The following is a 23,733-nucleotide window of genomic DNA, read 5'->3' on the forward strand; positions in this document are numbered from 1 at the left end:
TGCCCCGTCCTTCCCCATTTCAAGTCAGCCTAGTCCGTTGCTGCCCCGGGCGCCATGCGCCGGTCTTTGATCCGGCGAGTAATTACAGAGATGCAGGCGGCAGGAGGCCCATTCATCTCTTTCCCCCGCGCGTGCTGACGGGCGGCAGGAAACAGGTCCCGGGAGAGGAAGCACCAAGCCAAGGTCAGCGCCGCGTGGGCCCTGCGGCCCAGCCTGGACAGTTGCCTTCCTCCCCCGGGGCGGCTTCGGGGCTGGGTCCCGCGCGGAGCCCCGCCCCTCAACAGCCCTCCCGTTTCCACCCCTAATCTGCACCAGGGCAGGTCACAGGGTGACCCCCAAATCCTAGGCATGAGTGCCATAGCACCTGCAAAGGTCAGTCGGAAAAGCGATCTACAGACACAGAAGCGAGCGCGGAGCGGGAACTGACGCTTGTCTTAGTGCCTGGCCGGTGCTGGGCTCCAGGATAGGAGGAAGGTGAATGTAGTGGGTGGAAAGCAGAAGCTGAGAGCTGACCCAGCACAGGCCCAGGGAATTTTGTTCAGGGAGTTATTAAAAAGGCAGCGACTCGTTTTTTTGTTTGTTTTGTTTTTTTACCCCTCTGTGTAGTATGTGGTTCAGGCTCCATGTTGGGCATTGTTGAGGTGTACAGCCTCAGCTCCGATGAAAGCACAGGTGGACCCTAAGCCTCTTGGGTCATGTGCAGCCAGCCTTCCCTGCCTGCCTCTCTGGAGTTTCTGAGTGTTGTGCTGCCGTGGCCCAGAGAACTTTCACATCAGGTGCTGATTCAGCTTATCTCACGTATTCTCCCTCTGAGAGCTGAGGATGGGATGGGAAGGGCATATCCTCCAGCTTGGCCCGTGGTGAAGTTCAAGACTGAGTTGCAGCCACTGGGAATATTCCTCCCGATGGGCTTTGTAGCTCAAATCCGTGCTTCAGCTTCCTAACTTCTGTGGCCGTAGAGAAGAAACTTCACTCTGTTCCCATGAGGACACAATGGAGGTGATAACAGTATCCTCCCTAGCACAGGGCCTGTCATACTTTCCTTTCAGGCAAAAGTTACTCAAAAGGTCTCTGAAGCCAGCGCCCCTGAGTCCCAGTTTTGGCTCTTTTACAGATTTGTGACCTTGGATGTGTAGCACTTCCTCTTTCCCAGGCTGTTTCCTCCACAGTCTCCTTTAGTGGGGAGCATTGTTAGAGTTCCCTGAGTAAACCTAACCCATCAAGACTACAGACACGGCTAACTCCAGGATATTGCCCTGTGGTGGGGACACCTCCTAGGTTGGAGAGAAGTTCAGAAAGTTTCCATGGGCCAGGCTTGTTACTGGGTGACACTGGTCAACTTGACAAGGATCTTGTAGTCCCTTTTTGGAGTTGTTCAGACCAAGAGGGAGATATGCCAGAGTGGCCATGGGCCTAGGGACCTACAGGGAAAAGGACTGCGACCTCAGTGCAGGGACAGTGGCATTAGCATGGTGGGTCTTGGACAAGGCGACCCCAGGACATACGGGAGATGGCAGGATGCAGAGCTCAAGGCCATCAACAACTATGTAGTCACTGATGGGCACCCATTGTTCTCGTGGTGGGGGTGCCCAGATCACTTCACAAGCTTTCCAAACCCGTACTGGCATTCTCTGACTAACTAGGGCTGTACCGGCTGTTTGATCCCATATTTAGGAGAGACTGCAAATTTGATGACGAGCTCTGAGTGCTTGGCAGGCATCTGGTGCTGACTTGTTTGAGGCCCTGGGACCAAGGTGGTCACCTCGTGTGGACAGGCTAGGACAGATGCATGTGCTGGTGCTCATGCTCCCTAGGCCTAAAGTAGCTTCAGAGTATGGTCTCTGTAGAAGCCCAGAGCCACCCCTGATTGTAGTGCCATCCCTACTGTTGGAACAGTTCTTTTGGGCAAGCCTGAACCTGGGATTACAGGCCTATTCTTAGGTGCTAGCCATTGGGTTGAGGTTCCTGGTTTCCCATTCTGTGGGTAAAGTGTCAGGAAGACTCCTACATACAGGACTGCTGGCCAGAAGACTCTTGAGACCTAGTCTCTTATTATAGGGGATTTATAGCTTAGTGGGATAAGCAGAGGTGACTTCTACTGGTGGCTGGGAAGGGTTGTGAGAATTGAGATCCCTGTCAACTGTGGTGGGTAGGGTAGCCAGTAGGGTGGGTAGGAAGCTGAGCTGTCATAGTCTTAGTGTCAATGGCTCTAAGGTGGAGTGCAAAGAACTGTAGAGGGATCGTCTCAGCCCCTGTCCAAGTGGGCCGGGTGACCCAGGCTGCTGGTGCCTCTGTTCCTCTGCTTTGACCTCTTGGGCTCTCTTTTTGTGCTCCCAGAACAGTGGCTTTTCTGCTGTGCCCAATGGGGACTTCTGTCTAGCTCCATGCTGAAGTGCCTGCCCTGAAGTGGATAATGCTGGGGACTAGATATCAGATAAAATCAGCCTCAGGGCCAGGCTGCTCAGAGCATTGCTTTGTGTGCAGGGTCAGATGGTCAGAAGAATAGTTCCTGGCCTCCTTTGAGGACTCAACCTGCTGGACATTCCTTCCCAGTGATGTTAGGGGATGGGAAACCCATAGGAGGAGCTTTAGGGTTCGGAGAGGAATCTCCCAGAGGACTGACTCAGGCACAGGAACAGTCATTAATTGAGAACAGTGCCAGTGTCCTGTGGGGAAGTCTGGCCGACCCAGATTGGACCTGGAGTTTGCTCTGTGGCTGTATGACTTTGTATTAGCCTTACAGTTGTCTAGCTCTTGGCTTTCTCATCTCTGAAACAGGAACAGCAGTTATGGAGTGCAACAGATGCTTCATTGCCTTGTCTGACGGCATAAAGTGCCTGCAGCTTTCTTGTTCAATACTAGGCTTGTGTTTTGATTTACTATTGACATGGGGTGAGATGAGGCACCTTGCCTCGGTCACATGGTTGGTCAGCAGTGGGGTAGGTTCTGACCCTGCAGCTTGCCTGTGGGGATTGTCCTCTGGCCTCTCACAGGGAGTTCAGGGGATCAGGATCTAAGCTTATGCTCTTAGAGCACCATGCACCTCACGGCTTGGGGTTTAATATCCACTTGGTGAATGTGATGTTACTGTTGGCTAAGGAGGACAGTTGCAGCAGAGGGAAGGCTTCCTGAGGGAGGAACTTGATGCTGGGCCTTGGCAAATGGGCATGTTACCTCAGCACATCTAGAAAGACATAAGACCAGGTGGTATCTGCACACCTAGAAAACAACCCAGTCTAGAGGGTGGATCTGAGATGGCTCATGGGTCTTTGGCCTGTCTGTAATGCAAGATCTAGTTTTTTTTTCTTTTTTTAGAGAGTTTTAGGGTCACAGAAAAGTTGAGGAGGCACAGTTCCCTTATGCCCCTCCCACCAATCCCAGGTTCCCCACTGTTGGAATCCCGCTCCACCCCCATCCTGGGTTAACTTGCTGTTATTGATAAACCTGTACAGATGTTGTAATTGCCCAGCATGCAGTGTATTCATGAAGAGGGTTTTGCTTTTGGCAGTTTGCAGTTTACTTGCCAGTGGTTAGGAGTCAGGTGCTTAGGAGTGACCCTGGAGATCTGCAGACATACTGAGTCTTAGAGCTAATGCTGCAGGTCCCTGTCTGACTTGGCTCCTGCTTTCTGGCTGTGCTGGGTCAGGGTTGAGCTGGTGCCCCTCAGGGACTGCTCCTGCTGAGTGCCAAGTGTGTCACAGGTTTACAGTGGATTTAGAATCTAGAAGACTCTCCTGGGGTAGGTGGGGTCAAGGTCCTTCTCTATCCTGACCTTGTTTACTTCTTTTCCTTGACCATCAGGCCCTGCTAGCCCGGGTTGACAGTGTCCATGCCTGTTGAAGAGACTAGAACCCACAGGAAGTGAGTGTACTAGACCAGTTAGGAGGCAGAGGCGGCTCATCAGCTAAAAGACTGGAGAGCAGACCATGAGGATCAGGAAGTTCTGCCTGGCTCCATGCCATGTCTAAATACACCCTCAGATCCGGATGAGGTACAGACGGTGTTCTCAGATTGTCACTACCAAAACTGACTGGATGAGATGGAGTAGTCCCCATGAGCTCACCCCCGACGGACAAGTGTAAGAGCCCAGTGGTGACAAATGGTGGGATGCATCCCCTGGATGGTCAGGCCTTGTCCTAGGGCTGAGGAGATGAGGGCTTAGCTTTGGTCTGGTGTTGGATGCAGGGCTTGAATAGAAAGGAAGCCAGAGGGCCTGGAGTGAGGGGAGAGGCCATAAGGGATCTGCTAGGGAGGGCAAAAGGGATCTGTAGGGAGGGAGAGGCCAGAAAGGATCTGCTATGGAGGGAGAGCAGAGAGGTTGCTCTGTGGAGCACCCTGGTGAAGGACAGCAGGGCAGTGGACTGATGGCCACCTGCAGCAAGCATATAGTGGAATGGTAGGTACCCGGCACACTTAGTGATTGCCCTCAGGGAGCACAGAAGGAAATAGAAAGATGATTAGAGATAATGACACAGCTGGCATGTGATAGGAGGTAGGGCCCTGCCCCTTGTGGCGGGTAGGCACTTGAGTCAGCCCTTGATAGGGGAGGAGCTGGAAGATCTGGGGCAGGATTCTCCAGAAGGGCCTGGTGGGGTAGATAGTGAGACTGGGGCTCTGGGAGAAGATGGGAGTTTGCAGAGCCTGGGCCAGACTGGGGTCCTTTGGGGCTGGGCGAATCTTGGTTTTGTGGCTAGAGCAGTGGAACTGTGATGGGCTGTGTTAGGCAGGGTAACATTTCTTGCCCGTGGAAGTTTTACTGAATTAGGGAATCCTTTCCATAAGGTACAGTTCACCCACAGAAAGCACACAAGTTTGCTTGCTTTCAGTATATTCACTGCTTTGTGTGTGCAAAACCACACAAGATTTTAGAAAATTATCCTCACGGTGAACCCCCTACCATAAAATTATTTTCCTTACTACGTCATAACTAATTTTGCTGCTGTTATGAATCATAATGTAAATATCTGATGTGTTGGATATCTGCAACACCTGTGAAAGGGTCGCTTATCCCCCAAGGGGTCATGACACACAGGTTGAGAACTGCTCTTCCATGGGTTTGTTTATTTTAGGTGTCTTATATAGAATGCAGCAGTATGTGCTTCCCCAAATTTGGCTTGGTTTGCAAGCAGGAAGCCTTCGAGGTTCAACTTTGTTGTGTGTGTTAGTGCCTCACTCCGGTTGTGGCTGAGTGCCATGCTTCTGTAGATGACCATTTTTATTGGCTCTTTTTTGTTTCTTGTTTTGTTTTTCAAAACGGGGTTTCTCTGTGTAACGGCTGTCCTGGAACTCACTGTAGACCAGGCTGTCTTTGAACTCATAGAGATCTGCTTGCCTCTGCCTCCCAAGTGCTGGGGTTAAAGGCCTGTGCTTCCACCACTGCCTGGCTATATTGACTTTTTGGTTTTTGTGATTATATTTTCAGAACATTCACATCTAGATTTCCGTGTGGCAGAAGTTTTTCCCATGCACTGTTCTAGTGTATAGACTGAAGTGGAATTGCTGCGTTGATGACGATTGTTTGCTCAACCTTGAGGGACTGCCAGGTGTTTTCCAGAGCAGGTGCACCCGCCTTGCCCTCTCTTCAGCCAGGCCTGAGGCTTCCTTTCTCGACCTCTTCGCCAGCACTTATGACAGTGGCCTGTAGTGTGAAGTGGATCCTCTTTGTGGCTGTGCTTGAATTTCCCCAGGGCAAGCATCATTTCATGTGCCCACTGGCCATCTGGATGTCTTCTTTGGAGAAAAGAGTATTAGGCCTGATGCCTACAGCGGGGTTTGTGTGTGCTCTGACTGTGCACGTGTGCAGATGCTTATGAGTCTGAGCACTCTGTCTTTTATTTGTTAGTTTTGATTTTTTTCAAGACAGGGTTTCTCTGTGTAGCCTTGGCTGTCCTGGGACTCAGTTTGTAGACTAGACTGGCCTCGAACTCAGTGATCCTCCTGCCTCTGCCTTCCAAGTGCTGGGAGGTCTGCACCACCACCACTTAATTTTAAAGATTTATTTGCTTATTTAACACGTATGTACCTGTTTATATGTGCCATGTACATGCAAGTACTTGAGACCAGAAGAGCATTGGCTCCTCTGAAACTGGGTTTGTAGGCAGTTGTGAACTGCCATATGGGTGCTGTGGACCAGATTTATGTCCTCTGTAAGAGCATTACCTTGGGTTTTGAGATGGGGTCACACTGAGCTTGGAACTCACCCTTTTGGGTAGATGAATTAGTTGGCCTTGCAGATCCCCCTCCCCAAATAAGCCTGGCTCTGCTTCCTGGCCCTGGGGTTGCAGGTGTGGAGTGCTTTACCTAGTGTTTTTATGTGGATGCTGGGGATGTGTCCTTGGTTCTCACACTTGTGCAGGCTCTGAGCCATCTGTCTCAGCTTGTTTGCTTAGTTTTATTTAGGTTATTTGAACTAAGTAACTTTTTTACAAAGACTAATTGGTTGTGGAGTGGAGAGGGGTCTTGAGAGGCACAGGCTGCATCCAGAACTGGAGTGCCAGGAGCAGGTCCTGAGGTAGGTGGGTGGGTGGAGGGAGTAGAGGGAAAAAACGGAGGAGGCAATGGCTTGCTTGGCACCTTTGAAAAAGGAAGGGATGGTAGTGGTGTTGGTATCTCTTTTGGTGACCCAGGGATTTGGGGAGGTGGGGGTAGGGTTATTTGAAACTCAAAGGCAAATGTAGGAACTTGGTGACAGAAAAGCCAGAGAGTATAGTTTGCTAATGAAAACAGAAGAGGACAGGTGGTTTGGAGATGAATGACAGGTAAGGTGCGTTGGGATGTCACCACTCTTGCCTGCTGCTGGGAGGAAAGGAGCAAGGAACGCTAGGCTGGAACAGGGAAGCAAGTGAGTGAGAGAGGATGAGGGGCAGGAGGGGCTGCTTCTGCACCCAGCCCCAGCAGGCAGGGGGAGGAGGAGGTGAGATTGGCAGCAGAAGAAAGCAAGGGGATAATTGGTGGGCAGGCATCCAGAGAGGGTGGGTGGAACCTAATAACAACAATAATAACAATAATTTGTCTGGGCTTAATAGCTCTGTCAGATCCATGTGCTAATTGGATTGCTTAAGGGCCCTGCTGGGAGGGGTGGGGGCCGAGGGGGTGCCCGCTCGCTCGCTCGTCTACTTCTGCAAGGAGGAGGTCAGAGCAGTGAGCATCAGAGGCTGGAGGTACTGGCTGAGAAGGGAGAGGAGGAGGGAAGGCAGGGGTGGCCTACACCTGCAGGGCTCCTGGTCAGAAGCGTGAAGCGTTGCGTTGTGTTGCTTGGACTGTTCTTTCTTATTTCTTCAGTGGTACTGGAGCCTGACTGTCAGACCTAGGGCCTCTGCCATATGCCGGGCGTAAACTCCGCCACTGAATACCCTTGCACATTTTGGAGATTTCTTGTGGTCAGCTTGGGGCTCTTTTCCAGGGATCTGGACTTGTGACTCCTAAGGTTCTCCTGGTTCCTCTGGGCCTCCCCTGCAGATGCAGCATCCTACTCCCCAGGTTGTGAGATCTCAGGTGGGCCCTGCACCTCAAGACCTAAACAAGAGGGCCGGTAGCTACCTCCATGAATGGGGGACCCAGTAGATGGGAGAGGAAGAGGACTGGATGCCCTTAAACCCTTTGCAAGAATCCCTGATTCATCCCTACAAGCTTGGTACCACTGGGGGTGTTACACAGCCCTGTGACACACTTGTCCTGAAACGACACAGCTGAGCCCTAAGAGCTTTTACTTGCTCAGGGTCACAGTGTGAAGCCGTGGTAACACGTGGGTTGAGCTTCCAGGCTGGGATTTGCCAGGCAGAGAGAGGTGTGTGTCCCTGACTGGTACCAGACCTGCTTTCAGCTTGTTTGCCTATGTCTGCCAGGTGTTTCAGCTCCTGGAGAGCACAGTGGACTGCTCTAGGCAGCCATCTAGACGCCCTGTAGCTGAGACTCACTGAAGATCTGCTTCTACTGCACACATAAACCTAGGCTCTTGTGCCCTGTGGCCTGCTGCAGCAGAGGCCGGGGGCAAAACAAAAAGACTGCAGCGAGGCAGGAAGAACAGAATGCTTTTCTCTTCTGAAGTCTAAATCTTTCAGGACATTTTGTGTGGGTGTGGAGGCCAGGTTTTGATTGATGATGGCAAATCTTTCCCAGTCATTATTTTTTAAAATTGTCTTTCACTGAACCTGGAGTTCATCATTTTGCTAGACTACCTGGCCAGCAAGCCTCAGGAACCCTTGTGTGTGTCCCTTTCACCATCTTTTACGCAGGTGCTGGGATTGAACTCACTCAGTGTACTTGTGTGGCAAGCCTCTATGGACCGAGCTATCCATCTCCTCAAATCCTTTGGGACATTTTGTGTGTTATTTCCCCGTGGGATAGGAGCCAACCCTTCCCATGCCCTGGGCCCAGCAATGCTGTGGACTTGTGTGCTCCCTTGGTAAGGGGAAAGTACACATACAACTCGGCTTCACAGACAGAAATCAGCACAGCGGCACATGGCCTGAAACCTAAGCGAGGCTGCCTCTTGCCTGTGCTCCCAACCCTGGCTCTCCTCATGGCTCCCACAGTCCTTGGATTTGAAAGCTGTCCTTATTTTTGTATCTCTTGCTCTTTAACATTAGGAGTCAATCAAACTCTTCCTTTTATTTGGCCAGGTATTAAATATTTTAGACTTTATGGATCACAGTGTGAACCAAAACTGTCATTCTTAATAGGTGACTAGGAACATATAAAATGTGGCCATTTGAGAGGAGTCATCGTGGTGTTAGTGTCAGGAGGAGGAATTTGGCTAGTATGGCAAACATTTTCCAACTAGCACAGGTCACCCTGCCAGCTCTCTTTTGGGCTTTAGTCCCCTTGAGGGTTGCCTCCCTGTCTGGTCAGAATAGCAAGGCTTCCTGGCGTTCAGGCAGTGGAGTCTGTCCTCTGACCACGGAAGGCATGCAGCAGGGGTGAGGTGAGTAGAGAGCAGGCAGGAGTGCCCTGCCCCCCTCCTGCCTGCAGGAAGTAGGCTGGAGATGGGAATTCCCGGCTGCTTGAGCTCTGGGCTTATTTAAGTGAGACCACAGTATCGCGCTGGCAGCAGCCTTTCGTAGGCAGCCCTCTTTCCACCTCTGTGACCCCTGCTGGTGCCTGGGCAGTGCCTGTAGTTGGTTTGTCTTTTCTCCCCTTAGGTACTTGCAATGTTGACAGTTTGATAATCATCAGGCATGTATAGTTTTTAAACATTTTCTTTCTATTAAAGATATTTGTGTGCTGAAAATACACTGTTTTAAAGCACAAGCTTGGGTGAGTTGCTGTGTCCAGAATTGCAGGGCAGTCACTGCTGTCTAGCCCCACATGTTTCACCCTGTGTCGGGAGCCCATGTCTGTCTTTGGTCATTTCCAGAACTGTCACAGCACTGCAGTCACTAGTCTGATGCTGCTTTTTTTTTTTTTTTTAATTATTTTTTCAAGACAGGATTTCTCTGTGTAGCCCTGGCTGTCCTAGAATTTACTCTGTAGACCAGGCTGGCCTCGAACTCAGATCAACTTGCCTCTGCCACTTGTGTGCTGGGATTAAAGACATGCACCACTTCCTGGCCTAGTCTACTTTTTGTCTGTGGGCTTCTCTAGAAAGCCCACACCCATGGAATCCTATGCCACGTGGCCATGGGCTTAGTGACTTAGTGACCTTGAGTAGTTCGTGAATACAGAATCTTACACCCTTACACCACGTGACCCTGGCTTATTTGATCCTGAGTTTAGTGACCTTGGGGAGTTCACACACAAACCTACTCCTAGTGCACTGGGCTTTGTGACCTTGGCCAGCTGATACACTGGAGCCAGTATCTTGTAGCTCTGGGCTTAGTGACCTTGGCAGTTCACGCACATTGAGTCATACACTGGTGCCCTGGGCATAGTGACCTTTGGCATTTCATGCAACCAAGTGGCCCTGCTCTTAATGGGTCCTTGACCTTGGGAAGTCCATGTACGCGGAATAATAGGCTTAGGCCTGTTTCTTTCCCTAGTATTTGCTGTCTGCTTTTTAGCTGGCACGCACAGCACTGCATGCCTGTTCACTCACGCTGTCGTGCAAATGCGTGGTTTCTTCTCCGGTATATGCCAACAGTGCAACTGTAGGGGCAACTCGGACACTCCTTATATTTGAGAAGTGACTTGTTTTCCATGTGACAGTTCACCTGACACTTTCCCAGTGTACTTGCAAGTTCTCCTTGGAGTTGTTGGCTCACTTTTTCATCCTGAGACAAGATCTCACGTAACCTGGGATGGCCTTGGATGCCTTCTATAGCTAACGCTGGCCTGGAACTTTTGATCCTCCTGCCTCCACCTCTCAGTGCTGTTATTAACACATGGTCACCACCATACTTAGCTTCCTGTAGAGTTTTGGTGTGCATGGTGTGCCGTCTGAGAGCCCCGTAGTGTGTGTCCTGTGTAGGCGGGACAGAGCTTCCTCTCTCTCAGAGCTTTCTGCTATGTCTGAGAAATAACCTGCCACAAAGCCGATTACCCAGCAGAAAGTGCAGGTGCCTCCTTGTGTGTGGGCATCAAGTAAGAGCAAGGCCCTGTGGGGCTTGTATGCTGCTGAGAGAATTGTGAGTGGGGAGGCTTGTTTGTTTCCAGATCCCTTGGCCTTGGCTCCTGGCCTTGATAAGGTAGTTTCCTTCCCCAGAACGGGGAGAGCCCGTCTCAAGAGGAAGCTGGGCTCTGGCTTTCAGGAGCGAAAGGGAGTCACTGCTGTCCCCACAGACCTTAGGGTGTATGTTCTGTGTGTTTCTGCCCTCATGCCTGCCCGTTCTGTTTTATAGTCCTGAAGGTTGTCAGATGAGGGAAATGAAGCAAACAGAAGAGATTTGGACTCTCTTCTGTGAGCTGGAGGATCCACTAGTGTCACAGCCCTGCAGCGGTTTGCTGACATTCTGTCCATAGGCTGATAGGTCCTTCCAGGTTTCCCAGCTTAAACCTTGCTGTTCTTTTGAGAAGCATCTTCAGGGTTTTGAGTTTTTCTTTCTCAGTAGCTTCTGGAGAGGTCATCACGTAGGGTTCCTGTAAACATTGCCCCTAGCTCTTCAGCCACTTGGTCGCCTTGTGCAGTCACTGTTCAGACCTGACTCCAGCAACTGGGGCCTCTTGGGTCTTTGTGTCTGTTTCATGTGGTTCCCCCTCCTGAGCCAGACCTGGGGCAGGACCAAGTACTAGAATTCATTGGGTTTTGTCTTTTAAGCCTTTCCTTGGCCCAGTTTCATTCACCTATGTATTCATATACCGTTGTTCTCTGAGGCACTTGGGCTGCCTGGCACTGTTGTAGGTGCTGGGATTCCTATGGGTAGTGCTGGCTTAGGAGTGAATGAATGAAGACAGACTAACCTGGTAACATGAAGGAGCCCTAGTGTGTAGCACGAATTCTAATTGGCATTAATAATAAAAACCCAGAGTCAAATATAGGGGTTAATGCTAAAGATCAGAGAAGCGGAACGGCCACTAGAGAGTTCTTACCTCTACTGAATCCTCAGACCACAGGGGCGATCCTGTCCTCAGGCTGCTTCAGACTGACTGCCTTCTCAGACTGCTTTGAGCTCCTCTCTCCTCCTGTCTTATATTCCTTTCTCCACCTAGCCCAGCCATATCACTCCTGTCTCCACCTCCCTAGGACTGGGATTAAAAGTGTGTGATCCTATGTGCTAGGTTCACCTTTGTGTGAGCTCTGTTTCTCTTTTAGACTGGATCAATTTCATGTAGCCCTGGGTGGTCATGAACTCACAGAGATCCGTCTGCCTGTCTCCCGAGATTAAAGGTGTGAACCATCACTGCCTGGCCTCTAGTGGTTTAGTTCTGCACTCTGATCTACAGGCAATCTTTATTTGTTAAGACAAAAACAAAATATCACAAGGGTGAGGCGGAGAAAAGGCCGGGTGGGGGTAGAGGTGGGTAAACAGGTCTTCCAAGGAGGGGACTCTCACTTCAAACACAGCCTGGCAGGGACAATGACCATAACAGTCGTCACTTGCTCAAAGGCTCTCCAGAGCCAGGAGGAACACCACCTGAAGGGTTCCAGGTGGCTGTACTGGGAGGGGACCTGTGGTCCAGGGTTTTCCTGAGGGCTGGACCTAGCCCAGGCTTTCTATTGCCTGGCCTAGAAGACCCACGTGTTAGTGTTGTCTTGTGGAGCAGGCTTGTTGCTATGGTTCTAAATTTGAGCAGCCGATCGGTCCATAATGTTTGATACAGGAGGTACAGGCTTTCTGCCTCTGAAATTTCTTTTTGTTGCTCTTATCTTGCTGTAGAAATTGACAGCATCTGTCACTGCCACAGTCTAGAGACATATGGGTCTCTTCCACTAAGTGTCGTCAAATCTGCATGGTTGTGTAACCCATGCACCTCTGTTTTCCATCTTGCCCATGAGGAAACTGAGTCATGGAGATGAATTGCTCTGCCTCATTCCAGCTGGATGGAGCTGGATAGGGGTCTGGGAAGATGGCTGTGGCCTGTATAGCTATGGGGACTGAACAGTCATACCGTCTGAGTCAGGGTATGCCTCCACTGTCTCAGTGCAGGCTCCCGTCTGCGGTGACTGTGCCTGCCGTGCAGTGTCGTCTGTTCCGTTCACATCTGTAATCTGTCTTCCTGTGTTATCCCTTCCTGCAGGGACCCAGATATGGAGCTGCGGGAAGAAGCTTGGTCTCCGGGGCCGCTGGATTCTGAGGATCAGCAGATGGCCAGTCATGAGAACCCAGGTGAGGTGGCCTCGGTGATTCTTCAGCCAACCCCACTGCCTTTCCACCAGGCCGGGGAACCATCCTTTGTGACTTTGGGGTAGCTGAACTCCTGCCCTTTTCCCTCCAAGAGCCCCACCCCCACAGCTAGAGTGAGAGGCTGATGTTCCGGTCCCCAAGGGTTCTTTTAACAGGCCCCTCCAGATCCTTGGGGTCCACCTTCTGTCTGATGTCTCCAGCTGGCTATTGTTGAGCACCCCTTTTGTGTCCTATGCTCTGTTCTGGTTCTAGGAGCACTGTGACTGCTTTATGGGCACTCCTCACATCAGGAGTGGGCCCCCAAACTCTGTTCTGGAAGTTGTAATGAATGAGTGAAGTACTAGGAAGGGGAATCTAGTCATGTGGTAAGATTGGGAAGGGTGGGCTGGGCTAAATATGAAGTCATTCATTTTTAAGTGTTGGCAACATATGTTTTGTTTAATAAAGCATTATTGGGTGTATCAAAACTCACCTGTGGGGTACGTGGTGCCTAGGTTTGTTGGGTAAGACCCATCCTGGCCTACAACACCCTCATCCCTCTCCCTGGTGACACCAGCGTGATGACAAGCAAGCTCATGATTCGGCACAGTGAACACTGTGTCTGCCGCTTGTGGCAGATGCGTTGGCTTCCTCCATTTTAATAAATCGGTGCTTACAACACATTGCTTCAGTGTTCCTTAGACTTTGCTGTCATGGCCCAAGGTGGCTTGTCTCGTCACCTCCACCTGTACACAACCACGGATCCATGGGGGGGGTTACAATAAAAGTTTGGCGTGACCTGAGCGCCTGAAGTGTGGGTAGACTGTCCCAGTTTCCTTTCTATTGCAGTGATAAATAACTCACCGTGGAAATGTAGGGGAGAAAGGGCTGATCTGAACTTTTAATTCCAGGTTACAGTCCATCATGGCGTGAAGTCACAGGGGCAGGAGCTTGAAACATCTAGTCACAGCACATCCACAGTCAACAGCTGAGAGAAATAAATGCATATTTGCTTGTGCGGGCCCAGTTTGGTTTCTTTCCCCTCATGCCAGTTTCAGATTCCCTGATCATTGATGCCCTCACAATGGGTTGGCTCTTCCCACATCAGTTAGCTGATGACAGCTCCCTACAGACCTGCCCACAGGACAGCCGGTGTAGATGACCCTTTATTGAGACTTCCCAGGTTACTCTGGCTTGTGTCAGGTTGACAGTTAAAGCTGGCCAGCACACTGACGTTGCTTTTCCTTGGCTCTGCCTTGTTCAAGTGCTGGCCCGGTCATCACAGGCTTGACTAGTCTCTAAAGGTGGTGGTCCTCAACAGAGCCCTGGCTCTGGACAGCGGAAGCCATGTTGCCTCAATCTGCTGAGAGTGATTGCTGAGAAAATAAGAGGCATTGCAGAGAATTAGATCACATCGCAGGGCTTTAGAATTTGCTTTTTTTTTTTTTTTTTGGACTCTTGCATATTTCTGGGAAGCCTGTTGAAACAGAGGCGCTGATGCGGTTACTGAGAAAGGCACTTGCAGTCTGTCCACCGTCATTGCCAGCCTCCATGTGGGTCAGCTCACTGAGCATGCACAGAGCTGGGAAGGTCAGGCTGCCTGCTGCTGATCTACCTTATTTTTGAAAGGATATTGGTGGGGGGTGGGAGTTGAATTGGGGCCAAGGCCAAACAGCTTGCTCAGGCTGCTCAGGTATGGGATGCACAGGTGGGCTAGGTCTCCCTAGGGCTGAAGTGGTTTCACAGTCCCTGAGGCTCCTTTTCTCCTGATTGCTCCAGCTGCCATATGAGTTGGCAGTGGCTGTGACCAGAGTGATCATTCTAGATTGTCTTAGTTCTTATCCTGGCAGCAGGATTTCTAGACAAAAAGAGTAGTCCCAGTCGAAAGGGCTTTCATCTGATATTGCGGTAGACTCCCACTGGGTGATGAGGCTCTGTCCTCCCTGTGGAACATAGTGCTCACCCTGCCATGCACCTCGGTCACCTGGGAGAGCTCACTTCAGCTGGAATGGCCCTTGAATTTTCCCAGGTCCCTATGTAGTAATACACCAACACATAGCCAAACCCCAAGCCATTAGACCACACTGACAAGTGTCAGGCCTGGAGCATACCTGCTAGCTCTAGCAGACATGAAATGGGGTAAGCCACCTTAGCCTGAGTGTGTAGGGGTGTCTTAGGGAAAGGAAGCAGAGGAGATGGTTTTCAGGTGTCCATTGGGAAGCTTGGGGGCAAGGACACACTTGAGGACCCATAGCTATAAAGTAGGTGTTGTATGCAGAACTGTGTGAGACATGAGAGGCCAGGGAGGCCAATGAGGAGCAGCCTGGGTTCTTGAACCAATAGACCTTGAACCAATGAACATAGACCTGCATGGCATGGTCTAGGGAGCTAATTGTGAGCAGGGAGGGAGGAAATAGGGGTGGCCACTTGTGTGAGTACAGTATGAAAACAGCGGAGAATTCCATCCTATTGCTTCATGAGCCAGGACACCTGCCTGTACAAGTAGTTGTGGCCCGTGCCCTAGAAGGCTGTTACGTTAATAAGGAAACAGGGCAGCCTCTTCACAGCCAGGTGACTGGGAATCCCCTCCCCCTCCCAAGTCCAGATTGCTTAGGTGTGTTGAGAGAACACGGCACACAGAAAAACCATGTGATCATAGAACTCTTTTTTTTCCTTTTTTTTATTTATTTTTTTCCTCTTTTTTTTTTCTTTTCTTTTTTTCATAGAACTCTTATCTGGGGCAAACTCAGCAAAGATTAGGAGTAAAAGTGCAAACCGTCTCAAAATGGAAAGACTAGAAGGAACCCATGTCAGTAAGCACATTGTTTCCAGAATATTGAAGGCGAGGGGTAGACATGACTACTCGGTGGTTAAGAGCGTGTGCTTGCAGAGGAACCATCTGTAACTGCAGCTCCAGACGGCCTGACTCTGGACTCTGGGCACCTTCATCCACATACTCAGAATAGTATGCACCCTCAATAGTACATATAGTTAGAATTATTTAAGAAGCTGAGAAACAGGATACTTATTAAAATGAAAACAAGTTATTTTTGTTTGTTTCGAGACAATTTCTTGGTAGTGCTGACTGTCTTGGAACTGTAGACCAGGATGGCCTCAAACTCAGATCCATCAGCTTCCTGAGTGCTGAGATTAAAGGCATGTGCCACTGTCTTCCAGCAAAAATGAAATTTTAAAATGATTACAATGAAGTAAAGAATATTGAAGTTAGGCAGAGAAGGTGCGATACACATTTAGACTGAATCCTTGATATATGCAAAGCAAAGAAATAGGATATATGGCAAAACTGTAATCCATGGGCTGCATGGCACTAGCTGCTCTTACTGTGGACCCAAATTCCATTCCCAGCACCCATGTCTGGCAGCTCACAACTGCCTGTAACTCCAGCTTCTTCTGACCTCTCCATTATTGTACACTTGTGGCATGCATTTACACAGACACATGCACACACAAACACAGATACATCCTAACTAATTCAAGTGAGAATCCCCACTATTGAGCTCTGTTGAGAACAAGTCACAAACGCTGAGAACAGCTGTTCGGAGCCGAGGGCCAGGATGTGGCTTGGTGTAGCGCACTCATTTCCCATGCCTAGGCTTCTGCGCTTGATCCCACTTGTTGCAAAATCAAAATCCAGCTTCCTGGCAGAAAGAATGAATAGCTTATAAGAAAAAGTAAAGGCAACAAGTAAAGTTAGACGTCAGCAACATGTCAGCCCAACAAAACAATAGCAGCGTAACTTTGACAACCCTCAGGCTGAGAGGGGTGAGCCGAGGATTTGAAGGGTCTTGATAGAACTTGAGCCCAGTTAAGTCCCTCAGCTGTGGTCCTTTCCCAGAAATGTGATGGTGAATAAGCTTTGGACAATGTCAGTGACCAGAGAGAGGCAGGCAAAAGGTGGCAGTGAACAGGCTGGCTTCAAGTACAGGACCAGCTGGCCACCCAGACACCTGCCTATGAAAATACTGTGAAAATGCAAAGGGACCCCTTAGGGCATTTAGTGTGACTGTCCCCAGAAGGCAGCATGGGTCACACCAGTAAGTGATTCCTTTCTGCTTCCACCGTTCCTCACAGTGATGATGGGAGCCATCTCAAGCGGGAGGTACTAAGTAGTTGAAATAAACTTTTGGTTGCTGAGAGTGCACGTGGCAGTTGCCTGTATGGATTCACAAGTTCTTATTTGAAAACAAAACCCCAAACAGGCACTTTCTGATTCTGCTTCTGAGTATTACTTTGGAAAGCTGTCCGTTGTGGGTCTGGGTAAGCAGCATATAGAACAAATGGGATGCTGTCCCGCACCCAGGGAAGACAACAGCATTGAGGAGGCTCGCTCACACCGGAGATGGGCAGTTTTAGCCTGAGTGAATATAACAGAATGCCTGTTTTTGCTGTGGTACTGGGGACCCAAGGGCCCTGCCACAGAGCTACATTCCCAGCCCTATTCTACTTTTTATGTGGTCACAAGAATTGCTGAGTTGCTGATACTGACCTTGAGCTCATAGCCCAGGCAGGCCTTAGCCTCCCAGAAAGCAGATACTGCAGACCCTGTTCCACCAGGACCAGCCTGTGGTCCTTGCGTTTTATGGTGTTGGGAATGGGGGAGACTCAGTTGGCCACTTCGGTGAAGAATAGGGAACCAACCTATACTCAAAAACTGGGCCAATGTCCTGCCTACAACCTCCTGAAGTGGGCCAAGCACCAAGAGCTTACTTCTAATGTCTTGTCTTGAGATCATCACAGCTGCTATCTCACAAACAATAAATACCTGCCCCTTCTGTGACCAGTTGGTCCATGATCTGAATACCATCCCAGGAGCCTTTCTCTGGGGAGAGGACAGGATGGCATCTCGAGACTGTCTTTGGCAAGGCTGGGCTACAAAGGGGTGGTCTGTCCGCTAGTCCAGAGGTGGTGTGAGTGGACTGTGTAGCCAGCAGAGCCATGTGGGCCTGCCTCTTTTTTGATATTTTTAATTTTTATTTTATGTGTTTTGCCTATATGCATGTCTGTATACCATGTGCCTGCCTGGTGCCTGTGGAGGCCAGGAGGGTGTCAGAGCGCCTGGAACTGGAGTTACAGGTGGTTTTGAGGCACTGTGTGGGTACTGGGAATTGAACCCGAGTTCTCTGCAAGGGCAACAAGTGCCCTTAACAACTGAGCTAGTCCTGGAACTCCTACTGAAATCACTTTAACAGCCTGCTCGTTTACAAAACAGGCACATTTAACTGAATAGTCAGACAACTTAGAAAAAGTCGAAGCCTAAGGAAGGAACACGCGTGACCAGAGTTCTTGCCCTACTGCTTATCCACTTCTTCCCCAGCTTGTCACTTAGCCAGTGATGGCCCTGAAGGGAGGTGGATGCACTTCTGCCCCTGCAGGTCTCTGTCCTGAGCTCCCAGACTTCTTGCTGTATTCAATATTCAGATTCCACGTCATGACTGCAAATGCTGCTCAGAGATGCATAAACACAGTACACTGGCACTTTGAATCTTTAATATTTTAAATTGTATTTTGTATGTGCACAGGTGGGCAGTGGGGCAAGCATGCCACCACACACATGTGGAGGCCAGAGGAAAACCTGAGGGGTTGGTGTTCTCCTTCCACCATGTGGGTATTGTGACTGAATTCAGATTGTCAGACTTAGGGCAAGCACATTTACTTGCTGAGCCATCTCCCAGGCCCCACTATGACACTTGAATACATATGTGTCACTCTTTTGTTTCCGTTTACTTCCCCATGCCTGTCTTCCATAGTCCCTCCTGCTTTCTTCTCTCATGTATTCCATTCTTGCATTTTGCCTGCCCACCTGCCCTTTTAGATCTCTTCCTCCCCCAGTCTCCTTTCTACCTCCCACATGTATGTGTGTGTATGTGTAGAGTGTGCATACATGTGTCTGCCCACTGTGTGTGCCTATCCACTAGGATGCATAGGCCAGAGGTACATATAGATTGTTTTAGTGTATTGATCTTCACACAGACCCTGAAGCTGCATGTGTTGGCTAGGTCGCCTTGCCAGTCAGTCCATTTGTCTCTACCCACCAGCCAGCACTGTAGATTGCCATGCCTGGCTTTTATATGGGTGCTGAGGATTTGAACTTGGGACCTCTCGCTTTCACAGCAAGTACTTTTATCCAGTGAGTCACACACAACCCAGCTCCATACATATATTTAAATCTTGCTGCTGCTGGGTTGGTTTTTGTTTTGTTTTGTTTTTTTGTGTTTCAAGACAGGGTTTCTCTGTAGCTTTGGCTGTCCTAGAACTCACTCTGTAGACTTGTAGACTAGGCTGGCCTCGAACTCACAGAGATCCACCTGCTTCTGCCTCCTGCGTGCTGGGGCTAAAGGTTCTGCCATCACTCCCTGGCTTAAATCTAGCTTCTTAATATGAGGAAAAGTCATATTGTTGGAATCTGGCTTGTTTCATGTAATAATCCAGTTCCATCCATTTTCCTGCACATTTCATTCTTTACCACTGAATAAAATTACATTGTATGCATGCATGATGTTTCCTTATCCATTCTTCTGGGGATGGGCTTCTAGGCTGGCTTAATTTCTAGATTGTTGCAGTGAGTATCTCTGCCCACTTTGTGCCTGGATTTGCTCTCGACCCAGGTGATTCTGAAAGTCTTTACCTTAGGCTAGTGTGTCACAGCCTTGAACACGGAGAGCCACCTTGCTGACCTTGTGACAGTACGGCTGAAGTTGGGGGAATACAATGAAGCCAGAAGGTCCTAGGGCTTCGGTGGGAGAGTGCCCTCGGCTACTCTAAGCTTGGAACTGCTGCAGGTGTGTTGGGCACTGGCCATTGGTGTGGCTGTGCAGATCTTGGCTTGGCCAATTTCTGGTTCTGTCACCATGAACTGTTACTTTAGTCCCTCATACCTGGAACTAGGACCATTTCTTCCAAGCAAAGAAGTGTAGCTGGGGCACTGAGCCTCCCTCTGCCCTCAAGGTTCTTGTTCTTGATCAAAGCATTCACAGACGCCGAAGGGGACTTGAGGACAGACAGTTTGATCTGTGCTAGAGAGGGATTACTATGAGCATAAGGGTCAAAGTATTGGGAGAAGGTAAAGAAGGGAGACAGCCTCCCCCGCAGTAGAGGTTCTTTTAAATAGAGTTTGCGAGACACGAGGAAGACTAGGGTCCGAGGCCTGCTTCCTTGTTCAGGGTGCACAGCGGGTATTAGGTGAAAGAGCAGCTCGATTCTTTGGATCCACCAAGGAGGAAGTGTTTAATCTTTGGCTAGCTAAGAGTTGCTGTGTGTGGCTTGGAACTGGAAGGAAGCTCCACTTATCTTTTAGCTTTGGGCGCTGACAGAATAGCACTGTTTACTCTCACCTGCCCAGCTTCACTAGTGGGGCCACTTTCAAGCATCTGCTCATTGCTTCAGCTTTAACCCCTATCAGCCACCACAGCCTGCCTGTGATCGTTATCTTCTGAGTTTATTTTGTATCTAGCCCCTGAGGGCCAGCGCCTGAACAGGAGCTCTGGGCTGCTTGGAGAGTGCTCTGTAACCTTTGACATAGAACACACGCACGCATGCACACACACATGTACACACCTGTAGAGGTCTGCAGGCAGCCGTGGATCCCTGGAGCATATGAAATCCATTTCTCTACTACAGAGACTTTGCACTTTCTTACCTCATCTCCCTGTGTCCATCTGACTTTAGGCCGCCTCCTTAGGTTATGACACTGGAAGTGTTTTCTTCAGTGTAGAAGTAGAAGGGACCTTGCCTCGAGTCCGCTCTCCCCCAGTCCTAATGGGGGACAGGGGCTTCACACACCTGTGGCCCTCACACCACAAGGTCTCAGAGAGCTGACCTTGACAGTCACTCGACCTTCCCTCCTACCTAGCTCCCATTACAAAGAAGCAGGTTGCACTGCAGCCACCGGTGTGGGTTTGACAGGTCTCAAGTGTGTCTTCCAGCCTAGTGGGCCACAGTTACTCATTACCAGCATCGCCTCTGAGGCCGCATTTATGAGCAGGAGCTGATGAGAGAGGAAGAGAACTTCAGTGGGCTGTGAGAGCCTGATATTGAAGAGACTTCAGGGTGCTGCCCGAGCTGGTTGGCAGGTGAGGCCCTGGCGTATGACTGTGGGCCTCGGCTCTGCTGTAGAGGGGTGGGGGCTGGAGGAGTTTAAGAGGTGGTAGACCCCTGGAGAAAGTGTAGTCCACCTCAAGAGCAGGACAAGTTAGACTTGGACAGGAGGCAGGCTTCAAGGCAGCTGGATGTACATGGAGTGAGCTGGGGCTACCCTGGGTGTTTTCAGTTGTTCAGAGCAAGACCCCTGGACTGTCAGTCCTTGGTTGGTGGGGGTGGGGTGTAACAGACTAACTGTGGGGCTTGCATGCCTAGATAGTCAGGCTAGTGCAGCTGGTGTTCCATCCCCTGTTTGTTTCCCGCCCTGCAGCTAGGATTGCCCAGATGTGACACCATTATGCCTTAGCCTGCAGAAGTTCTGAGACCTATCTTTCCAGCAGCATCTGGTCTGGTCCTCCCACCCACATTGATATTCAGGTGCCGTTTGTGCTGGGGTTTCTCTTAACATCTTTACCCTTGACCCTCTATAGCTCTGGTTGGTAGACCTTTATGGGGGCCCTGGTAGCCTTAGCCATTAGTCTACAAGTCCAGAGAAAGGCTAGCAGAGAAGTCCTCTCTGAGGGAAGAAGAGCAGGTCCTAGGGAGATAGGTTATGAACGCAAAAATACTTAGTGAAATACCTCGAGTCATCAGTGCTCCATGGGATAAGGGGTGCGGGCTGCGAGCTGGCACAACCCAGCTGTCCCTGGATTGTCGGAACGCTGAAAGGATGAGCCGCCCCCGGGTTGCTCACTAAACTGAAATCAATTCATTGGCCACCTGCACGTGGACAGTCACTGTGGGCCTGCCACCTCTGACTTGCCTCCTCCTTCCCTCTTGCCTTATAGTGGACATCCTCATCATGGATGACGACGACGTCCCCAGCTGGCCCCCGACCAAGCTGTCCCCACCCCAGTCGGCGCCTCCGCCTGGGCCCCCCGCCTCGGCCGCGGCCTCCCGCACCCTACATCTGCAACGAGTGCGGCAAGAGCTTCAGTCACTGGTCGAAGCTGACCCGACACCAGCGCACGCACACAGGCGAGCGGCCCAACGCCTGTAGCGACTGCGGCAAGACCTTCTCGCAGAGCTCGCACCTGGTGCAGCATCGGCGCATCCACACAGGCGAGAAGCCGTATGCCTGCTCTGAGTGCGGCAAGCGCTTCAGTTGGAGCTCCAACCTTATGCAGCACCAGCGCATCCACACGGGCGAGAAGCCCTACACCTGCCCCGACTGCGGCCGCAGCTTCACACAGAGCAAGAGCCTGGCCAAGCACCGGCGCTCACACAGTGGCCTCAAGCCCTTCGTGTGCCCGCGATGCGGCCGCGGCTTCAGCCAGCCCAAGAGCCTGGCGCGCCACCTACGGCTGCACCCAGAGCTGTCAGGGCCGGGTGTGGCGGCCAAGGTGCTGGCGGCCAGCGTGCGGCGCGCCAAAGCGCCCGAGGAGGCTGCGGCGGTGGACGGCGAGATCGCCATCCCAGTGGGTGACGGCGAGGGCATCATCGTGGTGGGCGCACCGGGAGACGGTGCTGCAGCAGCCGCAGCCCTGGCCGGAGCAGGGCAGCGGGCACCGGGGCCGCGGTCGCGGAGGGCTCCGGCGCCCAAGCCATACGTGTGCATGGAGTGCGGGAAGGGCTTTGGGCATGGGGCCGGGCTGTTGGCCCACCAGTGCGCACAGCACGGGGACGGGCTGGGGGCAGCGGGTGGCGAGGAGCCTGCACACATCTGCGTGGAGTGTGGTGAGGGCTTCGTGCAGGGCGCTGCCCTGCGGAGACACAAGAAGATCCACGTGGTTGGGGCGCCTTCGGTCTGCAGCAGCTGCGGACAGAGTTTCTATCGGGCAGGTGGGGAGGACGACGGCGAGGATCAGTCGGCCGGTGCGCGGTGTGCCGAGTGTCGTGGTGGGGAGGCCCGGTAGGGACGGGGGTGCCCGAGGGGTGGGCAGGGCCCCTCGGGCTCAGTGGGGACTATCAGCGAGCAAGACCACGAGGCCCAGGGAGAACCGGACCGGGAGGATCAGCAGCTTCGCTCCTTCCTTGGCCCACGCTGACCCGGGTGTGAGGGGTCCCGCAGTCATCGGGGCAGGTTCTCAGGACTGCCCACAGCCTCTCTGCTGACTGGCACCGGCCCTGTGTAGGTTCCCACCCTGGGAACCAGAGACTATGTGAGAGAACTGTGTAGATCAATCGGCACAAGACCCTCAATAGAGAGGCCATCCCCCACTGCAGGTGTGGGGCTGCGGTGTCCTAAGGAATGGAGGGATCCTGGCCTTGTGCACCAAGAGGGTCTTTCTTCCCTTCTAGAATTTTCTTTTAATCATACCTTTTTGGCCCCTCCCGTTCATTAATTTTTCTGTCCCATGGGCCCTTGTCGATTTTCTAGCCCAAGTCGTTCCTCTCCCTCCTGGATTTGCAGTAGCAGAGGAGTGAAGAAGTAGCCTGTTCCCATCACGGTCTCATTGAGAGGACAGAGTCCTGTGTGCTCCCTGTCCTGACGGTGAAGAAGGGATGTGAGGGCAATAAATGGCACTATTCAATTGATCCAGCACTGCATGGTTTTTGAGTTTGGGACGGAGAAGGGAGAGAGGTTAAATATAAGTGACAGGTGCCAGACTAGGGGTGACCATACTGGGCCCAGACTGCTCTCACCTGGTTCCAGGAAAGAGGCCTGCTTGCTGAGGAGCTCCTGACTGACCTGGTCACTGAATGTGGTCTGCTCCCGCTGGGCAGAGTTCAGACGCTGACATCTCCATAGAAGGGTGCAGCTCCCAGAGACCCCAGTGCTGTGACTCATCCAAGTGCTGGTTACTAGGGAGCCATGTATCTGCACTCTGCAGAGCAAGCTATATCGTGATGACTGCTACTGTCTCAGGGGAGGAAGCTGAGCTAGGAGTAGTCATTGTCTCTGGATCCAGCACCAAGTGAGGATAGGATGTTGGCA

The 23,733-nt window shown here is 51.2% G+C and overlaps 1 protein-coding gene across 1 annotated transcript; it reads left to right on the forward strand.

The window, feature by feature from the left end:
• The first annotated feature begins 247 nt into the window (after positions 1-247).
• Positions 248-23,333, forward strand: Znf787 (zinc finger protein 787). Its single transcript, XM_087909206.1, is given in 5 exon segments — positions 248-372; positions 3,802-3,991; positions 12,613-12,701; positions 21,644-21,726; positions 21,728-23,333. Coding segments are annotated over 4 exon segments (1,161 nt in total). The 5' UTR covers positions 248-372; positions 3,802-3,986; the 3' UTR covers positions 22,712-23,333.
• Positions 23,334-23,733: the final 400 nt, after the last annotated feature.

This window comes from Myodes glareolus, chromosome 1 (assembly GCF_982192425.1).
Source record: "Myodes glareolus chromosome 1, mMyoGla1.1, whole genome shotgun sequence".
NCBI classification, from domain to species: domain Eukaryota; kingdom Metazoa; phylum Chordata; class Mammalia; order Rodentia; family Cricetidae; genus Myodes; species Myodes glareolus.